General features: G+C 35.9%; 1 protein-coding gene across 1 annotated transcript in view; it reads left to right on the top strand.

Moving 5' to 3' along the window:
• Window positions 1-17,697, top strand: part of LUZP2 (leucine zipper protein 2) — a 462,794-nt gene that overhangs the window by 331,153 nt on the left and 113,944 nt on the right. The window contains exons 6-7 of the mRNA XM_059138518.1: window positions 7,881-7,943; window positions 13,655-13,717. Coding sequence (XP_058994501.1) covers window positions 7,881-7,943; window positions 13,655-13,717 — 126 coding nt within the window. The remainder of the gene's footprint in view (window positions 1-7,880; window positions 7,944-13,654; window positions 13,718-17,697) is intronic.

A 17,697-nucleotide genomic window follows, 5' to 3' on the forward strand; every position in this document is an offset into this window, starting at 1 on the left:
TCTCTGATAAGGGAAGGAAGTTATTAATGATAATAGAAGCAGGTTCCATCTGCAAGAGAATTGTCTATTTAATAAAACAAATCAGATGTAGAAAGAAATACCATTGAGTGCAATGGCTTCCACAACAAACTTTTACTTATTGATAAACTAGAGTTCATTAGCTAGAAATTTATCTGCCATCTTCTACAACACATATATTGATATATATTTATATTTTATTATTATAGATATTTATGTTTTATATATTTTATTTGTAATGCTGAAATCCTGAAACTTCTGGAGTGCTGTTGTAATCATTAAAAAAAGCTTTCCCTCTTTATCTATAAAAGAAGTGAGTTTTATTGAAATAATATGATGTAATATTTTTGGAGTGCTCACTATGTGTCACTATCATAAGTGTTTTGTTTATATCATCTCATTTAATGCAAATACCCCATTTAGCTGGTTAGGATAGTTGCCTAATTGTATGGATGCGAAAACATAGCAGAGGTTGCAAGATGCATCCAAAATTATAGAGCTTATAAAAAGTGGACTTCAAGTATAGTTATTCTGCCTAAGAACCCTAGAACTGTGCTGTACTATATCCATACTATTTGAAAAGTGATCTTGTGGGTCTGAGATGTAGCTAAGCAGCATGCAGAATATCTAATTAATTTACTCAGTAATTGGAAGGTCATGCAATTATCTCTTACTTGATACCAGAGAAAGTCATCAGCTCATATCCCTCATGTCCTTCCTCAATAGTAGGACAACAGTCCTTAAGATGCAAGAAATCTAAGAGATGACCTAGATATTCTCCAGTATTTCAATGTATGTTGACACGTATGTCTAGGGGTTAAATGACTTATAGTAGATATTAGAACTAGTTTGGTGCTAAGCTAAGAATAAAACTCTCACGAAGCACCCTCACATTTTCTAATGAATTAGAGCCAATTTCAATATTCCATCCTCTTCCTGAGTTAATCTCAATGAGGAAATATATCAGTACTTGTAAAATTTCTGTTACACCTACAACCAATTTAGAATTGACTTTGGCAAGGCCAACAACCCTCAAGTGGGGTATCTGCCATCACTTGGATAATAGCAAGGTTGTCGGGTGGTTTTCTTTAAATGTTTATAGAATGATCATTTCAATCACTTCTCAATTTTAAATCTTTCCATAAAAATACAAATTATTAAAGTAGCAATTAGTCTACATATAGGTGAAATATAGCATTATATTTAAACAGGGTGATTCAGAAAAAAAGTATTAATGAAATTATTTAGTTTCATGTAAATGTCTCTCTTGATACCTACATTATATTTTTGCATAATTCAAGAGAACAGCTTTGCCTTTTCTACAAAAGATATTGCAGTTGCTAAAGATCTGTATTTATATTATGATATAAATAGGCCTTTGGCCTATTTCTCCATTATCAGTTTGAAGCTATTTCATAGATGGTTTTATCTCTCTCTATTTTGAAAGTATACTTTTGTCTTCTCTGTGGCTTAGAACAAATAAAAAGTCCAAATACACATTTCTTACTTTCCCTACTTTCTCTATAGGTAAGCTTTTCTAAATGGGAGAGGAAAAGTTCTTCCCTTCATTCCTCTTTACCTCTTATTTTGAAACAAAAATTGCCGAATAACAGTTTATAAATTTTAAGGAGTATCTATTGTAAAGTGAGTTAACTTTCCTAAGGTGGGTGAACAGTAAATACTAAATGAAAGATGCATAATATTGTAGACCACATCCTGATTTCAGAAACAGTAAGAAGTTAAGAAAAAAAAAAAGTATATCTAAGAACTAATAAAAAAACACTCATGATTTAAATTTCAGTCCATTATCCCATCCCTTTCCAGAGATGTCCTCAATAAGGACTCTTAGAAAATTTATAAAAGGTAAAATCTGCTAATATTTTAGAAGCAAAGTATTTATGTTACATATTACACCTAAACTTATTGTTGTCCTTAATATGCAATATCAGATTTCCAATTACGAAATGATTTATTTGAAAGAGCATGTCCATTCTCTAGGCATTTTAAAAACACATTTAAACTGAAACAAATGTGGGTCTCAAGAAGTCATATATAGTGGTTTCTGAACAGTTTTAGGAAATTCTAAAATAGGAGCTACTTTCCACAGTTAGACCCAGCCATCTCTGGTTTTAGTCTGAATACCACTGCAGGTGTTTTTACTTTTGGTTTACATTTAATTGCACTTTGGAGATATCAACACATGTTTTTGACTTTCCTGGGAGCAGTGTTTTATGTATATTTTTAATCTAGAAAATAATATTATAATTGCATATACATAATTTATTGTATTTGACAATCCTAAGTGGCCCCAGATAATGACTTTTACCATGAAAATTCATTGAGACCTCATCATTCCACCTTGTAAATAAGTATAGTGGTTTATAGTTGTTACAATAACTTTATTCTGTCTTACAGTCATAGATAACCTTGTCATACTCAGTTCCTGTCTCCTTTTTGAGCCTTATACCCAGACTTTATTCTGCTGGAGATACTCACAATAAATTCATGTTTTGCTTGATTTGGCTATTGTTGGTTTTTATTATTTGCAAACAATAATACCTCTTAGTGCCTAATTTCATTTGAAAACACAATGTAAAATCTAGACCCAGCAATTTTGGAATCTTTATATTGACATATAGAAAGATTATAGAGATATACTGGACTTAAATCTTTCTGTTTTGTAACCTAGAACATTTGGCGGGTTTGGCCTACCATGTAAATGCTCCCGAAAATGTGATATTTTAAGTTTTCAGGTAAAAACTAGAACTAGATTAAGCGGATCTATTTATTAAGAAAGATATTATGTTGCTATCAGATATGAGTTTGAGATTTATCCTATAGACAATGAGATATATTAAATGGCATTTTTAGGCAGGGCTGACATGTTTAAGCTGGGTTCCCAAGAAGGCCATAGGGATATTTGTTCCATGCTATCCAAGATTTGTACAGCATCAGTTGGGAAGCATTCCCTAAATAGTCAGGAAGCAAGGTCTGCCTCCCATTTAGAAAAAGCAAAATAAATGGCCTGCATCCTGATATGTTATGGCATTATGCATTAGATATAAGCATGGTTATTTAGATGTTCTTTGCTACTCTGAATCCTAAGGATGTGATAGAATTACACAAGTATGTAAGATAGGGTGGACAAAAAGATTTATGTATGGTGTCAAGAGAGCCGAAGGGCTGGTGCTGGAAGCGTATAATTGAAACACCCAGGAGTATACGAGCTTCAGGAAAGTATGAAGCAAGGAAGAAGGGCCAGCACGATCACCAGGTTTCAGCATTTCTCTCTCCACACCCAGGTGTTATTTTCCCTTGTGATTTCGTCTCAGAGGGATTCCGACTGAATGATGACTCTCAGCACCTTTTCCTTACAATTCTTGAAAAGAAAAGATTCATATTAACTTTTCATCAGCAGAGTTTATGTTATTTTACTAAATCTGGACCAAGACTGATTGGCTGGACTTGAGTATTTTCCTTTTCCTAGATAGGGTTGGGGAAGTTGGAGTCAACACCAGCCACATGGAATTAGCATAGAAAAATATTTTCTCATAAGAAAAATCAGAGTACTGTTATTAAAGTAAGGGATAGCAGAAGTGTGACAGACAGGAAGAACAGACATTTAAACATTTGATGACTCTCTTAATCTACTTTTCTTCATATTCCCTCAAGTGAGGCATAATCATAATTGGATCCTGGCATCTTGTGTATAATTATATGTATAAATTGTTTTAGGTCTTGTAAAAGCATCATTAGGTTTGATAGGGATGAGATCCATTGTTTAGAGGGTAGATGTCATTTCATTTTGTAAGTCTGCTTACAAAACTGTAAAAAACAAAATACAAAAACAAAAACAAAACTGTGTTCTTAGTGCCTAAGTGTTATCCAGCCACAATTCCTTCTGGAATTAGAGAAGTGTGCTCACTAACCATAAGTAGAAATCTTAAATGAGGGAGTTGTCTGGGAGTCAGTATTCTCTCCTCAGTGCACCGTGTCATCATATGTTTCTGAAGAACATGCCATCTGAGAACAATCTCAGTATGGGCCTGACAAGTCTCCCTTGTGTTCTACAACTGGCCCCCATGCGGGTGATTATAATTATTATCCCCAGTTCTGAGTATGTTTCAGTATTTAATCCTCTAATTCTTAAGCTTTAGAAATGGCATTTAGCTTAATGGAAACATATTGCTTTACATAGTATACACAGTTGCCCAGAATTACCAACTGTCCGCACAGACGGTGGACACATAATGGAATCACTGCTCACTTGGGGGTGGTCACCAGGCTACCCATGTTGGGAGAGGCAGTCTTCCCTGTGCAGTTCCAAGAGCGTTGTCCAAGTCCATCATAAACATTTCCAGTGAAATAATGTTCTATCCATTGCTTTACCTATCATGTTAGAATTGAACAGAATTGGGGAAAAAAAAAAGAAAAAAAGGAAGGGAAAGAAGGAGGAAAGAAAAAAAAGGAAAAAAGCTTTAAGTGAAGGTGCAAAATTTAAATAGTATAGGCCACATACACTAAATTTTAAATATAATATTAACTACAATATCATTTCTAATCAAGTTACTCATATGTGGATAGTTAGTGTTGGTGTGTAAATCTTCTGTCCAATACACTTCTCCTGTCTTGGTCCAATGTTATTTATCTTAATTTTTTAAAATTTTTATTTATTTTACTATTATTTTTTAATATTCAGTCATTTAATTTCCACCCTCTTCCACCCAGAGGCAAGTAGGGTGTGTGTGGACGGGGAACATTGGCAGCAGGGACTTCCTGAGTTCTCATGCTCTAAGGGCCATACTCAGACTGAACACAAAGCTGTCTACTGGATTAGAGAGATGAATGATATTGGAGAAATGTATCATTTTATCTGGAATGATTTGCAGGGAGGTCTTACCGCCATATCATAGACCAAGCCTTGTCTTTTACCTCCAATTTGTCTTAAGATACTGTGAGTATCTACGTGGATGGCCCCAGTGGTTTTGTGCTGAAAAGAAAGCTAGTATTTCCCAGATGTCACTAACAGTGAAAGAACTAAAGGGATGGTTACATTGTTTATAGAAGTCGGGGGTGGGGGGGCGGTTGCTGTGGAAGGCAAATCATGAGCAGATTTGAAAAAATAAATTCTCTTCTTCAAAGTGAAGTTTAATAAAAGAACGGATTTCTTCCCTCTGGAGACTGGCTTTTTTTTTTTTTTTCTTTAACTTGCAAGGCTGATACTGGCATGTCTGCAATCTGGGGGGAATGGGGAGGGTGGAATACATTTTTTTAATGTGTGGGCTGATCTGGGAGGCAGGTTGAAGAACAATCCCATGCTTCTGCCTGGCTGGGCAGAATTGCAGTCCTACACAGCTGGTTCCTGAGGATGGGCTAGGTATCTGTCATGCTGGAGGAGACTTAGGAAGGATTTATATTTCTCATTAGGCTGAGGCTCTAGAACCATGTACCCAGTGGAGTAGGTGTGAGGATGGCTAGTCAGGCTCTGGAAAGCTGGAACTGGCTGAGGAGGGGAAATGCCACAGTCTGCCAGACTGAATGGAAGGGGTCCTCTCCTAGGACTCTGGGTACTGATTCATAAGCACAGACCAATTCAAGCTGCAATTGGTAGCAGAAAAAGCAAAGGATACTTCTGGTTGTGGTTTTGTCCCCTGAGAAGAGGAACACCACTGATTGGAGACATGTTGCTGTCATTCCTCAGGATCACATCTTCACTCAGCTTGAGGGATTCTTGGGAGAGAAAGGGAGAGAGGCAATCCCAAGGAGACTCCACACTGAGCATGGAGACTGACATGGGGCTCGATCTCAGGACCCTGAGATGGTGACTTGAGCCAAAAATCAAGAGTTGGACACCCAACTAACTGAGCTACCTAGCATCCACAGATAATTTAACTTTTTTGAAATTGTGACATAGAAAAGGGTATGCCAAATTAGTATAGAATGTTCTCATGTATCTTTGCCCCCAAACTCTCATATAATATCATACAGAGTGATAATACAATTATTGAAGCAGAAAAATAACATTAATATAATACTATTAAACAAACTATAGACCTTATTTTAAATTCCATGGCTTTCCACCAAAAGATGATAACCCTCAAAAAGATGGAAAATCTGGGGCACCTGAGTGACTCAAGTGGTTTCAGTGTCCAACTTTTGATTTCAGTTCAGGTCATGATCTCAGGGTTGTGAGATCAAGCCCTGCATCAGGTTTCACGCTGGGCAGTGGAGCCTGCTTGAGAGTTTCTCTCTCCTTCTGCCCCACTCCCCCCTCCACTCACATGCACACATGCTGTCTCCCTCTGTCTCTGAAAAAAAAAAAAAAAAGATGAAAACTCTAAATGAATATTAAATCTCTAGAGATAATGAAGTATTTCTGTATACAAAGATGGTAGGAGGAATCGGAAAGAGAGAAACAGACCATTTATGAGAAAAAAAATTAAGATTACATATGTCAAAATATCATAAATAGACACAACTAGAAGGAAACTAGGGTATTTTTTAACATACAATCTGAACAACACTGCAGAGTTAGAACATCAGTATTCATCCCCTTGTTATAGGTTACAATTTTTTCAATATAAGATAAAAACTCTAATCTCGTGTTTTGTTGTATGATGAATATGAATATTTGCAAAAAAAATTACTCGAGTAGAATCAAGATAACTCCTCATTTGTATAAATCATTTCATAGTACTAAAATTCTAAGAAATGAGCTTTTTAGAATTTCAAGTCTTTGCTAAAGAAGAAAAATTAGTCAAAGGTTTCTTTCAAACTGAGACAGCTGTATCCCCTCTCTGCATGACAGGAAAATAAAATAGGAAATGATGTTCAAAAGGTGGGAATTGTAAGTGAAGAACTCTCAGATTTGATGTATTCATTCATTCGGTTACTCATTCATTCTGCATAAAGTGTGTTCAGTTTGCTTGCAGTGCTCATCAGATTGACTGTCTTTAGAGTCATTATGCGTGAGATGTACTTTACCACTACATGGTTTGCTCCTGCAGAGACAGTACAAAGTCTGAATCCTGTGGGTTTCACCAAGTTTTCTGTTCTCCTTTAGCCCGCCTGTCTAGAAGGACCTGCGTTACCAGGACAAAGACAGGAAAGCCTGAGCATAATGAGGCAGATACAATTGAATAGCTGTAAAGGGTTTGGATTCAGATGGCTAAGAACACAGGGCTTCTGTGTCAGGAGTAACAAACACTCATCTATGAATCAAGGTCAATTATGGTGAATTCAAAGGATTATCGTTATCTGTCCAGACTCCAGCCCAGCAGAAAAGAAATGGCTTCTGATCATCAAGAAGACTTTTGAGTCTAAGTCACAGGCCTCCAGAATGTCAGAGGATTCAAAAACTATAGTCTTTGGAGGGAATGTAGAGCCTCCTGGGTCTGTGACTGCATTGTACTAGGATCCAAGGCAACCAGCATCCTAATAAGCCATTGAACACTACGTCAAAAATCAATGATGTACTATATGTTGGCTAATTGAACATAATAATACTAAAACACTGCCTTCTCTTTAGAGGAGTGCTTTCAAAAACCAGCATCAATTGCAGATTAGAAATGAAAATTATTTTAGAACATAAAATACGCAGATCTAATAAAACAGCATTAAATGTGAAGCCAAATAAAGTTCCATCTTTTAGAATGAGTGTGTTAATGTGAAGGTATCAAAATGTTAATTGAATGAAACATTATTTTACGTTGACAGATTCTGCTCACTTTGTACAAATCCATTATGTGTCCTCTCCTGAAGGGGACTTATCGGTGAACAAAACAGAGAAATGCACCTGACATATTTAAGAAATTGTTAAAGGTTTTTAATGTCTTAGCAATATACTGTGTTTCTTCCACCAGAACAAAAGCTTGAAGAACAAACTCTTGTCAGGAAGCAAGCTGTGTGGCATCCATGCAGAGGAGGTGAGTACATTTTCTGGCTTCAGTGGAGTAGAGAGTACCAAAATATTAGTGCCAGATTTTTCTTCCTTACACCAGAAGCCTGGAGACTTTGGCCATCACTAACATAAATGAAAGCACTGGAATAGGAAAATGAAAACAGATTTTAAACTTTCAGGTATTTGGGGGTGTCTTAAAATTGCATAACCAAAAAAAAAAAAAAAAAAAAAAAAAGAAAGAAATTAAGCCAGTTAAGTGTTGCTTCCCTAAAGTGGTTTTATGGATTCCTTCCTTAACTGGATTATCAGGATTTTCTTAATAGACCTGGAGGTCCATGAAATTTTAATTTTTTGAACCATCTATCTGGTGTCTACAAAGTTTTGCAATGACAGTGAAATTTCAGAATGAGGATTCTGGAGCCAACCATAAACTTTAAAAAACAAATACAGTCATTGGTTCTACTTGCTAGGCAGGAAAATTGTTTCATGCTTTTCTTAGTGGGGAGTGGGGGAGTCATTCTGGTGAATCCAGATTTTACTAAAATCAATTTCCTATACTTCTGATCTCCCAATCCTTCTTTGCTTTATGTTCCCCTATTTAATGCTATAGATTAATGTAGCTCACGTAATTCTTTGTGATAGTAAGTAATGTGATAGTGGAGAGAGTGTCATAGTAAGTGGTTCTTTATACCCGGAGGAGAGGCAACCACAGTCACTATGTTAGCTGGATCCTCCAACAAGCACACTGAAGATGAGGCTCTTTGTGCAAGGGGTTTATTAATGGAAAAACCTGTGAATGATAAAGAGCAGGCACAAGAGTCCCCATAGTCCTCATAGATCTGATATCTGGGGAGGAATGGTATAGACAGAACAAGAACAGTGGCTCTCGCAACTTACAAGTTTAACCCCTTTCCCACAGTAGTTACAAGAAAGGCACAGAGCTGGTGAAATACTGCTATCATCTAATTGTGGAGCCACCCTCTGTTCCAAGGACCGTCCCCTGTTATTATCACCTTCCAGCAGAAAGACCAAGGAAGATTACGTGGTGACTCACAAACATTGCTTTTAATAAGTCCAGCTAGGAAGTAGTGACACATGTCTCATTGCATCCTTTTTGCCAGACGTCAGTCACATGCCTAGCCACGCTGAATGGAGTCTGGAAAAGGTCATTAGGTTGGTGGTCATGCACCTATCCAGATCTTGGGATTTTTTTTAAGTAAACAAGCTGAGAATAATTCCTTATGGACATGTAGAAGTCTTTGCCATTCAACACTGAAGTTAGAGTCTAACGGGAAATATAATATCCTGTTTATAATGCCTTCGCTGTAATATTGTGCATGGGATGAATAGAAATTTTCAATACATGGAAACTAAAGGCCGATGCGTCATAAATGAATAATCAAACCGAATAGCCTATGGATATGAACCTGTGTGGTCTTTCTATCATTATGCTTTTCTATCTGAATAGGCATAGACACTTATGATGTTTGATTTGCTAGGTTTCTAGAAATATGACATGGGTAGTGTGCAGTTTCTGGATGTTACTTACAAGAGGGTAAGCAAGTGGAACCAATTTTTGAATAAATACTATGTGGACTGAAGCTGTATTCTGAGGTGGGTTGCCATGTTCCCAGAGTCCCCACAGCACTCAGGAAAGAGAGATGGCCCCCCCCAGGCAGAATTGCCTGTGCTGTTTAGAAACAAACAAACAAGTGAATAAATAAGCAATAACAACAATCTGGGTTGATCTATATTTTTTAGTCCCCTAGTTCATGAATGATTCATTTCTTTAAATTCGTCTCAATTCCTTAAAAGATATATTATATCTACATTTTAATTTATGAATTCCTAGATGCTTCATATATTAATACTGCATAATGTTGAAATCAGTTTATTCACTTGACCTATCTCTTTATTTATTTATGGAAAAAATTTAGAGTTTAACATCCTGGGCAATAATGGAAGCATATATATATATATATATATATATATTTTTTTTTTTTTCCCTGTCACAAAAACACTTCCCAAGATATGGTAATAAATGTAATTATTTGTTTTAACACCACTATTACCACCAAAACAAAATAGTAATATCCTCTGTCAGTTTAGGAGCTAAAAGGGAGCTGTCTTATAATTCAATGACCCTAAACTATTCATAGAAAAATAAATATCCAGATCTCATTGACCCCTAATGGATTGCCAGTGTTTTCGTTTGCCAAGGCAGAATATTAAAACAATAGAGTCTAGTACAAATACCACTATGATCATCTTCACTATTATTTCATGAAGGAAATGCTACTTGCCCGTGAACTGCAGAAATGAAAAACCTTAGGGACTAACTAAAATGTTCTATCTTGGGCAGCTGGGTGGCTCAGTGGTTAAGCGTCTGCCTTCAGCTCAGGTCATGATCCCAGAGTCCTGGGATTGAGCCCCGCATCAGGCTCCCTGCTTAATGTGGAGCCTGCTTCTTCCTCTCCCTCTGCCTGTGGCTGCCCCTCTCTCTCTCTCTGTCAAATAAATAAATAAATAAATAAATAAATAAAATCTTATAAAAATAAAATTAAATGAAAAATAAAATAATATGTTCTATCGTGGCCACCATTTTTGTCTTTACCTTCTCCATCTTTTTATTATACTTAAAATCATCATCATCATTATCACAAACTTAATTTTACCATAGACACAAAAACTTCATGACTCACAGGCACCAACATGTAAAATTACATTTAATATCATTAATAAAATCTTAAAAAAAATAATATCATTAATTTTAAAGACTACTAAGACCTCAATATAGTAATAACTTAATGGTTTGAAGATTACCCCCTCTGACGATTTTAAATTTTCCAAAATGATGCTCTAGGAAGCTAAAAGAAAACAAAATGTCAGTAGGGTTTTAGATCAATGTGCATTACAAAATGCACTCAACTCAAAATGCATTTATTCTTAATTTGTATACTCTCATATGATCTTTAGATAGGATGTTGCTTTTTCGCTCACTGAACATTAGAAGATGGCTGGAATATACAATGCAGAGAAGTGAAGAGTGACTGTGATGAAAATTTCTAAAAAAAAAGAAATATTTCTAAATAACCCTAACTAAGCTCAGGAAATCTAACTGTTCTTGCTCACTTAGTGCAGAACAAAGATGTGTAGCCTTTTATTCTAGTTCCCAAATGAATCACTGCATAACACAAAAATTGATGTTTTAATAATTAATTCAAGTTATGAATAGAAGTTTCAATTATATTCTGTGCATTCAGCATAAATCTGCATTAAAGTTAACACCCAAAATGGTTAAAATTAGACCTTTCTGATGCTTTAAAAAAATAGAGCATTAATTATTCAAAAGAGTAGAAATGAACTTGGGCAAATCAGGCACACCATATGTAGTGGTAATCTCTCATTCCCCATTGATATTGGTCAACATTCATTTGGAAAACTAAGTAAATAAAGTCTGTTTACCTAAGGAACTGTCCTGCCTATAAATGAGCCCTGGGCAACAGATTGAAACAGCAGGGAGACAATGCCAAACAACTGTGCATTTGAAGTTGGAGAAGATAACAGAAATGATTCTTTCCTGAAATCAATAGTACAAAATAAAGGATAGTCATGAAAACCAGCAAATGTCTTGGAGATGAAATTAATGTAATGAGAAAGAGAGAGAGAGAGATCTATGTCTGAAATATCATGATTTGGGGTTACTTGGAGAATTTTGTGCCAGGAGAACAGAGTTGTAATAAATGTAGAATCCTGAATTGGCCACACTAATCCAAAAGAAAAGAGAGAAAGCCCAAATTCATAAAATTATGAATGAAAAGGGAGAGATCACAACTAACACCAAGGAAGTAGAAACAATCATCAGAAGTTATTATCAACAGTTATATGCCAATAAGCTTAGCAACCTAGATGAAATGGATGCATTCCTGGAAAACTATAAACTACCAAAATTGAACCAGGAAGAAATCGACAACCTGTATAGACCGATATCTAATAACGAGATTGAAGCAGTGATCAAAAACCTCCCAAAAAAACAAGAGCCCAGGACCTGACGGATTCCCTGGGGAATTCTACCAAACTTTCAAAGAAGAAATAACACCTATTCTCCTGAAGCTGTTTCAAAAAATTGAAGCAGAAGGAAAACTTCCTGACTCTTTCTATGAAGCCAGCATTACCCTGATCCCCAAACCAGGCAAAGACCTTACCAAAAAGGAGAATTTTAGACCAATATCACTAATGAATATGGATGCTAAGATTCTCAACAAGATCCTAGCCAACAGGATCCAACAGCACATTAAAAAGATTATCCACCATGATTAGGTGGGATTCATTCCTGGGCTACAAGGATGGTTCAACATTCACAAATCAATCAATGTGATACAACAAATTAATATGAGAAGAGAGAAGAACCACATGGTCCTCTCAATTGATGCAGAAAAAGCATTTGACAAAATCCAGCATCCGTTCCTGATTAAAACGCTTCAAAGTATAGGGATAGAGGGAACATTCCTGAACTTCATCAAATCTATCTATGAAAGATCCACAGCAAATATCATCCTCAATGGGAAAAAGCTTGCAGCCTTCCCGTTGAGATCAGGAACAAGACAAGGATGCCCAGTCTCACCAATCTTGTTCAACATAGTATTAGAAGTCCTAGCAACAGCAATCAGACAACAAAGAGAAATAAAAGGTATCCAAATTGGCAATGAAGAAGTCAAACTCTCTCTCTTCGCAGATGACATGATTCTTTATATGGAAAACCCAAAAGACTCCACCCCCAAACTACTAGAACTCATACAGCAATTCAGCAACGTGGCAGGATACAAAGTCAATGTGCAGAAATCAGTGGCTTTCTTATATACTAACAATGAAAATATAGAAAGGGAAATGAGAGAATCGATTCCATTTACTATAGCACCAAGAACCATAAGATACCTGGGAATAAACCTAACCAAAGAGGTAAAGGATCTGTACTTGAGGAACTACAGAACACTCATGAAAGAAACTGAAGAAGACACAAAAAGATGGAAGACCATTCCATGCTCTTGGATCTGAAATAGAAATATAAATTCAGGAGGCGGGGTATGTATGTATGTGTTGTGGGGGGGGGTTCCAAGTGAAAGTTTTTATTCTCAAGAGCTCTAATATTAGGAACAGTTTTTACAGACATCCCTATCATGAACCAACTGCATTCTGTGATCTATTGAATCAGGAAATTGATAAGAAAGAATAATCTTAATCTTAAAAAAGAAGTAATTGCAAATAAGCAATTTGAAAACTGAGGCATACATATACATAGGTATATTTAGCACCTAAAATTGGATTGTTGGACATGCTCTGGTGACTAAAATTTTCTGTGTGTGTGTGTGTGTGTGTGTGTGTGTGTGTGTATTCTTTGTGTGGGGGGGTGGGGATGCTGGGAGAGAAGCAATAAACTATTTTCTTTAAATATTGCCTTTTAAACAGTCTGATTCCTATTATGTTAGCTATACTCAAATTAAAAAGTTAAAGGTTAAAAAGTAAAATTTCTACAAAAAAATTAATAATATGGTTCCTTTGCACAGGCTTTGGCTTTGTCCTGCTGCCTAGACCAACTAGATGTCCAGCTTCTAAAGCAGAGATTAAGCTTTTGCTTGACCGCAAGATTCATTCCTATATAGTTTAAAATAATTTTAATATTCAAGTTCGAAAATATAGATGAAACTAAGGCACTAATCTACGTTTATGTTCTTGCAGTCAAAAAAAATCCAAGCCCAGCTAAAGGAGCTTCGTTATGGGAAGAAGGATTTATTATTTAAGGTGAGCATCTTTTTCCCTTCCCCTACCACCCTCCCAGTGCATAAACTATAGTATCGTTTACCTTAAATTTCATTTCTGAACTCTTGTAAGGATTACAGCTGTATTTGACCACATTGAAGATGCTTTCATTTTCTTGCCTTTTTAATTAATGGAGACAAATGCAGATATTCCTGGGTACATTCTTAACCAAAGGCAGGTATCATTCCAAAGTGTTTAAAGTCCCCTTGTAACCTTCAGGTACTTGAATTCAATACTGAGGAGTGTGATCTTTCAGACTATTTACATTACGGCATAGATTGAGTGAATTTCCAGAGATGAGATCCACTGGTGATCCACATTCTTGACCTCCAGAGATCCCTGCATAAATCTCTTTATTACTAAGAGTATAATTGTTGATTGATTTTAGTTATTGAGATTTTTCTTTACAAGACTATCAAGTCAAGATCTATGTAGAGGTAGACATTTACCACAAACTGTGGAATAACTATGGCCTCCCAAAGATAACCACTTGCTAATTCCTGGAACCTGTGAATCTTACACCTTATGGCAAAGGAGACTTTACAGATGTGATTAAGTTAAGGATCTTCAGATAGGAAGGGTATTCCAAAATATCCAGGTGAAACCTAAATGTCATATACAAGTCCATATAAGAGTGAGACAGAATGGGGCGCTTGGGTGGCTCAGTGGGTTAAGCCTCTGCCTTCGGCTCAGGTCGTGGTTTCAGGGTCCTGGGATCGAGCCCCGCATCAGGCTCTCTGCTCGGCAGGGAGCCTGCTTCCTCTCTCCCTCTGCCTGCCTCTCTGCCTACTTGTGATCTCTCTGTTAAATAAATAAATTCTTGGAAAAAAAAAAAAAAAGTGAGACAGAAAGGCCTAAATAAGATTCTGTGATCACAGAAGCTGGAGGAGGAATGACAATGTAACCTGCAGAAAGAACCAGCCCGACCAACCCCTTGATCTTAGTCCCATAATATTTATTTCAGACTTTAGACTTTCAGAACTGTAAGAGAATCGAAGTGGGTTTTTGTTTGTTTTTTAAACCACTTAGTTCATGGTAGTTTGTTATTAGCAGCAAGATGAAACTTTGATACTTTCTTTTATCTCCCTTGAGCAGGGGGAGGTAAGAGGTAGGTGTCTTTAATTGTTGTGCATTTGGTCCATGTGCATTTCCAAATGCAGTAAAGTGATGGAATATTAGGTTCTTAGGAGTAGGAGTGATTATTTGCCTAATAAATAATAAATATGAGTTACATTGTGTGTATTTTTTTTAAATGTTTTCATTACAATGGTCAGTTCAGTTTACAAGCGCAAGGTTTAAATTAAAGATGGATAATTCCTTATTTTATGTAATGGTTGGAAAACCCTGAAATTTTTCCAATGAAAACAATAAGAAATGACACATTTCTCTTCTTCAGCCCCTTTACTTTTGGCTCAGAGTCAGGGGAAGGTGTTCCTATTACATTGATCAGTATGTATTAAATATTCATTCCATGTGATATATGAATCTAGAAGTTATCTTGCTATTTACTTCTCCATAAATATGCTTCTTGATATTTCGTTTACCTTATTTACAAGAAGATATTCTCCAGCACACCAAGAAAACTGTGAATTATTTCTTGTTAATGCTGATGGATCCCTGCCTCTCAACACTCTGTTCATTGTATCTGATAAGTAGATAAAAGTGCAAAACCCAAAGCATTTGTCTGTCTACCTTTAATCTTTCATACTGAGACTCGAGCACAGGTTATCTTAACTTTTATATTCAGGTTGGCCTTAGCTCTTTGCAGTCATCAATCATAAATCACTGAAATTGGAGAAGGAGGGCCATGCCTGTGTCTGTCTGTGTGTGTGTGTGCATTTTCATTTGTAGAGAAATTTCTAGTTCTCTATGAAATAGTTTAACTTAATAATACCAAGAATGTAATAAACCAAATCTGAGCTCCCTAGAGCTGGTAAGTTTTAGGTCGTAGGCTGAGAAATTTATATGAAGATAGATCATATGAGCCTTTTTAAATCTTTTGAATTTCATTTCCCAAATTGAAGAGTTAGTGAAGGAAAATTTGGGAGAAGAGAACGAGGAGCTCTAATAATTTTCATTGATTTACTTCTTCGTAATATGCCAGTTGTTGAATATACATTAGTAATTTATCAACTTTCAGAAATTACCCAAATCAAGATTTGCTGAAACTGTTTATGACTTGAAAATGAGGCATTATTTGTAAGCCTTGTTATTTCATGCCACTTTGAAAGGAGCATTTATATATGAAATCAGGTGAATTGTGTATGAGTAGATCATGAAGGTGCATAAATTAGGATGCCTTTAGCATATGCACTTCCCAAAAAGCTATTTAACAGCAAGATTTTTATTAAATAAGGTAAGAAGGTGTCTATAAACATGACAATTTTTTAGCTTATTCAGTAGCTAAACAACGTCAAAAGACCAAGTTTTTTGGTTTTCCTACCTTTCCATATCATGATCCTCAACTTATTAAGTTTTGGTTCCCCACTGTACATGATAGGGGTTAAAGATTTGTAGGCTGTCTTTGTCTAACTTCATACAAAATCAGAGAAGAAAAGGAAAAGACACTTGTGTTTCAGTGTCATAATTTTTGTAAAGGAGGAGAATTTTTTAAGGTGTTTCCCCAACTTGGTCATGTATCCGTGCAAAAGAGGTGAGGCCTTAGTATTATACAGCTTCCATTGTGAAAATGCTTTCTGCTATGATGTAATTATTCACTCATCTTGATAGTATTCACTCATCTGATTTGCCTATGACTCTGTCAACAGCGTACATTTTTAGATTTTATGAAAACATATATTGAATGAATAATGAATACATATACACGGGTACTTGCATATGCATACGTGCATACACAAATAGATGCATCGTAGTGGTATGTGGTAGAAAGTCACGTACTTTGCCCCAAGGGGCATGTGACTATGGAAATTCACTCATGCACCTTTAAAAATGAACCCTCAGAATGTCTTTGGTAATATTTTGCTGAACTCTGAGATGAGTACTAGAGGATTCTGTTTCAAGTAGTTTCCCTGAAAGTGTGTTCAATTTTGAATAGATTTGATAGTTTGTAGTAAAGATAGACTTTGAAGGAGGAAGGTGTGCTGCTGAAGCACTTCAGTTATTTTTTAAAAATAATGGTATATGCTGACATTTGCCAGACATGTTGATAAATTCAGTATCCTTATTAATGTTTGAGAGCTGGCTTTTGATTGGGAAGGCTGCCAGCAGTAGTAAACATTCTCGACTAAAGAAGTGAGGCCCTGCTGTTAGTTACCCAAGACTCGTGTTACTTTTTATCCTCCCTGATTCCTTTTGGAGAGGATATCCACTCTCTATTTTGCGGCTCTATTTTACTTTAATAGATGTGCTTGTTTAATTCTAGAAGTATTATTACTATAGAAAAATATTTTTTAAAAACGTAAAAATAATCCAGGGTACCTGGGTCTCAGTTGGTTAAGTGTCTGACTCTTGATTTTGGCTCAGGTCATGACCTTAGGTCTTGGGGCTGAGCCCCTCATGGGGCTCGGTGCTCAGTCAGAGTCTGTTTGTCCCTCTCCCTCTACTCCTCCCCCTCCCACCCTCTCTCACTCTTTCTCTCTCGCAGATAAATAAATAAAATCTTAAAAAGAAAATAACTTAAAAATCCACTTAAAATCCCATCACTGGACACACACTGCTTTGAAATATAATTTTGTATTTCCCTTTAATTCTTTTTATATTAGGCATAATCTGCCTTTTGATTACTATATATATGTTAATGTAGATTATATATTCTGCTTTTTCTTATAATTTTAAATGTAAAGCATCCTATAATAATTTCTTTGTAAAAATCTAAATGAATAATTTTTCATATGTATATGCCAAGTGTCTCAAATTTAACCTTATAAATATTTGTGCAGCTGTCTATTTGGATATGTGTGTGTTGTGATTTTAACTTATACTGTGATGAAAAATGTGTTATT

The sequence above is a fragment of the Mustela lutreola genome, chromosome 1, assembly GCF_030435805.1.
Source record: "Mustela lutreola isolate mMusLut2 chromosome 1, mMusLut2.pri, whole genome shotgun sequence".
Classification (NCBI taxonomy): domain Eukaryota; kingdom Metazoa; phylum Chordata; class Mammalia; order Carnivora; family Mustelidae; genus Mustela; species Mustela lutreola.